This window comes from Grammomys surdaster, unplaced genomic scaffold (assembly GCF_004785775.1).
Source record: "Grammomys surdaster isolate TR1022 unplaced genomic scaffold, NIH_TR_1.0 233, whole genome shotgun sequence".
Classification (NCBI taxonomy): domain Eukaryota; kingdom Metazoa; phylum Chordata; class Mammalia; order Rodentia; family Muridae; genus Grammomys; species Grammomys surdaster.
In genome coordinates, this window is record NW_021604678.1 from 7,595,378 (window position 1) to 7,600,078 (window position 4,701).

The following is a 4,701-nucleotide window of genomic DNA, read 5'->3' on the forward strand; positions in this document are numbered from 1 at the left end:
TCCCGAAACTCAATCGTTCGAAGACCATATGCTTTCTCTTCACTTTTAACCACATTAACCAAGAGATTTCTACTAATTTAACGTTTGTCTTCCGCATTACACTCCAGGTTGTACTGAGCTAGGGAATGGCTGTATTAGTGATGTGAACCATGCTTAATACAAATGTGGAACACAACACTGATATTTCTGGGAAATTCTCCCCTCTATCCTTCCTGTCCTCTCTTGGTAACATTAACTCAAGTCACTGGGTACCCAAAAATGACTTCTTCGAGTGAGATACTTAAATTCATCATTCCCTACTGACCTTACTGCAAAATTAAGTGTACATATGTTACTACTTTCCTATAAAATTAGCAATGAGGAGCAGTTAATACTCAGCTTAGACTCACTCACTCCAAGTAGTTAATGCTGAGAAGGCTAAGAAGTTGTATTTACAGAATTCTGTAATTCTCCAATTACTGAGAGCGGCATAGCCATATCCATAAGTGTATCAGTAGGAATTACCCTCACCACGCTCTCAGCGCCATTCCTATTCAGCCCAGGTAACTCAAGACTAATTAGCTCAGCTGCTCATCCACGTTCTCCTCCTGACATCCATTCTGTACACTAAATACGTGGGCAGAAAAGATACGCATCAACAAGAACCAACTTCTTGAGCACAGTGTGTGGCAAGCGCTCACACTTTGGGAAGAGCCGGCAAGTTTTGAGACTCAGCTACACAGCAAGTTTCCAGGCCAGCCAGAGCTACATGAGACACTGTTTCCAAAAAACCAGAATGGAACAAACAAGCACTCTTCCTGCCCCCTACCCTAGCACTAGAGCCCTTCTTTTGGATGTGCAAATGAACAACAAACCAGCCCTACCTTTTAATAAAGGCTGAAAGGCTACACTGAGTTATAGTGCTTGACAAGTGATTGTTATTTCAAGCTAACATGGGCAGGTGACTCTGTCTCATTCAAAAGCTCCAAGTCAGGATTAGTTCAACTCCTGAAACTGAGTCACTTTTTGAGAAAACACAAGAAAACGCCTCTCTATGGTATCAGTCCTAAAAACTTTGAGTAGAAACTGAAAAGTGGGGAGGGGGAGTTCCAAGCATTTTCAAGCATATACATGCTTGACTAGAAAGACAGCAACATAAAAGTGTTTCACAGAGAAAACTACACCAACAATTTAGAACACACAGAAGTATGCCCCTGAAAGTGCTCTGGCTGTAGCTAAAGTATCACACAAATCCATTCAGACACGTGTATGACAAGAGTTGGTCATCATTTCAGCATTCTGTCTTTGTCACTTTGTCAACTTGCTAAAAACTCTGCGGGTCCCTACTCTTGGCACGTTAATCGTCACTTACAGATATACAAACGGGCGGAAACTGATCTCTGGACTTGCCTGTTGCTCATTACCTCTCATACCATCAGCAGGGGTCCTTCCCATGCTGTGTACCACGTAAGTTTCTTCTCATCTGCTTTTTACTGGTGACCTCTGTGTTTAACAAGGTTCCTGAGCACAGCACAAGCTAGAGTACACAAGTGCAAGAGATTCTGGTTTTCCTTCAAAGAAAACATGTTAGATAATCTTCATTACTGGCCTGAGCTAAAGATATGATATGCTAATGAATCACTAAACAAGATGTCTTTAAACATAAGCACACATAGGACAGGCACATACATAAATCAGCTGACAAGGATGCTGTGAAGTAAGACTTCGTGGTATCTAACCCTGCCTTTTCCCCTGGAAGCAATGATTCAGTATCTGCTAAGCCAGTATTCATTCCAACTTGTAGAACACAGCCAATTATACAGAGTAAGACACAGAGTGGTATATTGAAAAGACAAGAGGTCACTCTGAATGCAATGTTTCTTCACATATAATTACCTCAAATGACAAACAAGTCTGTCAACTATTGATTAATCATACTTACATGTGGACCAGACTTGTGCCTAGCATCATCTCTCCTAGCCTGCAGAATGACGAAAAATAAACTGAGTAGTATTTCAATTGTGTGTTCTAGAAAGGGAAGACGAGCACATTGGACAGAAGCCTAGGTAGGCCCTGCCTTCCAGAGATTTAAACCTGACCCAGGAGCCAAGGTGTAAACATAGGAAATTCCACCTTTCATAAAAGTTCCTTCATCCTTTCCTTCCACCTACCACCTGATCACTCATTAAAGCCAAGTAAGTAGGTATTTTCAGGGGTTTTTGGTTTTTTGTTTTTGAGTCGTGGTCTCTCTTTGTAGCCCTGCTGTCTTAGAACTTGTTATGTAGACCAGGCTGGCCTTGAACCCTTAGAGATCCACTTGCCTGGTATTAAAGGAGAACACCACCACGCCTAGCAATTAATGAAATAAACTTTAATGAGATAAAAACCAAATGGTAAAGTGCTTGCCAAACAATCATCAGGACCTAAATTCAGATCCCCAATTTCCCTGTAAAAGCTGAGCACTGTGGTCTCCTTTTGTAAACCCCCAATGCTAGCAGAAAAAGAGAACAGGTGGATCCCTGATCCCTGGAGCGTACTGGCTAGGCAGCCTAGCAAGGCTAGCCAGATAGATGAGCTCTGAGTGCAATGTCTTAAAAACTAAGGTGAAAAGCAACTGAGGGAGACACTTAACATTGCTCTGAACACAAGTGTACACAGGCACACACACCAAATATCAATCATAAACACTTAAAGCAAGTCAGAGAAAGCCATGCATGTTGATAACAACCCTGGGTACAATCCCAGCACTGGAAGGCTAAAGCGGGAGGATGGAAAAATCAAGGCTTGCCTAGTAACTTTAGCAGGACTCTGTCTCAAAATTTTAAAAGGTAAAAAGACTGGTGGTACAGGCCTGCCTTTCATGCACACACACACACACACACACAAACACTGTTAACAGTGATATCAGTGCTTTGTTACTGGCTGTGGGGTAATATATCGAGGGCTATGTTAAGATTTACAGTCTACTGATGAAATGTTAGTACTTTTCTTAATACTAAGAGACCTGAAATTCAGTGAGATAACACCGTTCAAGTTACACTTCAGTGAACTACTAAACAACTGAAAACATGAGTGAGTTAATACCCACCTACTCAACTTAACCCACACCTGAAATTCCTGAGGAATAAATAGGTAGCAAAGTTTGCAATGGAGCAAACCTATCAAAACCACTCAGATACTCTTCTGAAAATCTGGCAATCCCATCCCTCCACTTCACCAAGGTTCAGAAAGGAGGGTTAATCTGAACAATGGCCTACAAAACCAAGACACACACCCCTGCTAATGTAAGTCTGCTTTACCTTTATTTTATAGACAGAAGCCCTCAGCTTTTTCTTGCACCGATTCCTATTGTTCATGGAATTTCAAGACTACAAGTGGAATCTGTCTTGTTTTCAAACGATGTCAACAGTGAATATCAAGACGTCTCCCTACAGTCTCTGGTTTTCTTAATCTACTTTTTAAAAGTCACTTACATTCCAATGAGAAACATTTCTTATGGACTTTCTCAACGTATTTCTTAATATTCTGCATTCAAAACTTCAGCGGTCAAGGCATGCAATAAGAAACCTGAAAGTATTTTCTACAAGCCAATTACACCAGAGATACAAAGCTAAAGTCAAGCATTTTTTTTAACACGGAGTAAACTTTGTTTTTTGTAACTATGCTTTTACATGTTGTCATAACCTCCCTCAGACAATAAAAGAGCCACCAAAACCCTCACAAGGGAAAGTTAAATTGTTCCACTTTGCCTGTTAAAGTACTAACAAAATGACACAGAGGGGACAAACACAGGACCTTGTGTGGAGAAGATTCTAAACAAGGAAGATAAACGGACTTCAAGTTTACTCCCCCATGCCACCCCCAAGCAGCAGCCACTTAACTGAACTTGGAAGACCGTGCCAGCACACACACACACACACACACACACACACACAATCTGCATACATACAGCCATATAGAGAGGTTTGGGTGTCCTGTTTTGTTTTGATTTTTAACAGAAACAAACCCCAGAGGAGTCCACAGCCCTGAGAGTCTGAGAGGCTAGGACCCGAAAGCAACGCAGGACACCCGCTGGAGCCCCAGCTGCCAAAGCAGTGTCCCAGCACTGCTCCAGCTGACCCTCTAATGAGTCACGGGTCCAATCATGACACCACATCACTTACTGGGACGTCTTCTATTTCTTTCCTCGCGCCAGGAAGAACAGAGAACGATTTCAAACTCATAAGCAGGCAATCGTGCCCGCATCGGAGCTGCCAGCGGCTTCACGCCCGAGTCACTCCCCAGCCTCCGGGCCGGCCCCGCAGCCGCCGCCACACCCCGGCCTCCCTCACCTGCCTCCCGCCGCGCCCGTACCTTCGGCCAGCGACTCCTCCAGGGTGACCTGGTAGCGGCCGACGGCGAACACGCGGACCCCCATGGACGAGCTTGCGAAGCCGCCGCCGAGCCCGGCGCCCGCGGCCCCGCCAGCCGCCGCCCCGCCGCCGCTGCCCTCCGACTTGGGCATCCGAGAGAACTTCTTCATGGTCCCGCCGGCGCGCTGGAGGACACCAGGAGGGCACGAGGGCGCGCGAGGGCGAGAGCCGGGACCCTCTCGGTGGCGCAGCGGAGAGCCGGGCGCGGCCGACTGTCTTCGAGGGGTCGCCGCCCTTCGCGCGCGCGAGCGACGGTGCGCAGCGGCTCGCCGCGCCTCACATTCCGCGCGTCCCGTGCGCGCAGCTCCGG

At 45.5% G+C, this 4,701-nt stretch overlaps 1 protein-coding gene across 3 annotated transcripts in view; it reads right to left on the bottom strand.

Annotated features, from left to right (window-relative positions):
• The window catches only part of Bmp2k (BMP2 inducible kinase), a 106,227-nt gene extending 101,726 nt beyond the window's left edge, over positions 1-4,501 (bottom strand). For 2 of the 3 annotated variants that reach the window (XM_028773637.1, XM_028773636.1), the window contains exon 1: positions 4,333-4,399. In XM_028773637.1, the coding sequence (XP_028629470.1) occupies positions 4,333-4,396 (64 nt within the window). In that variant the 5' untranslated portion in view covers positions 4,397-4,399. Of the gene's footprint in view, positions 1-4,332 lie in introns of all 3 variants that reach the window. The other variant, XM_028773635.1, reaches the window with a different exon arrangement.
• Positions 4,502-4,701: the final 200 nt, after the last annotated feature.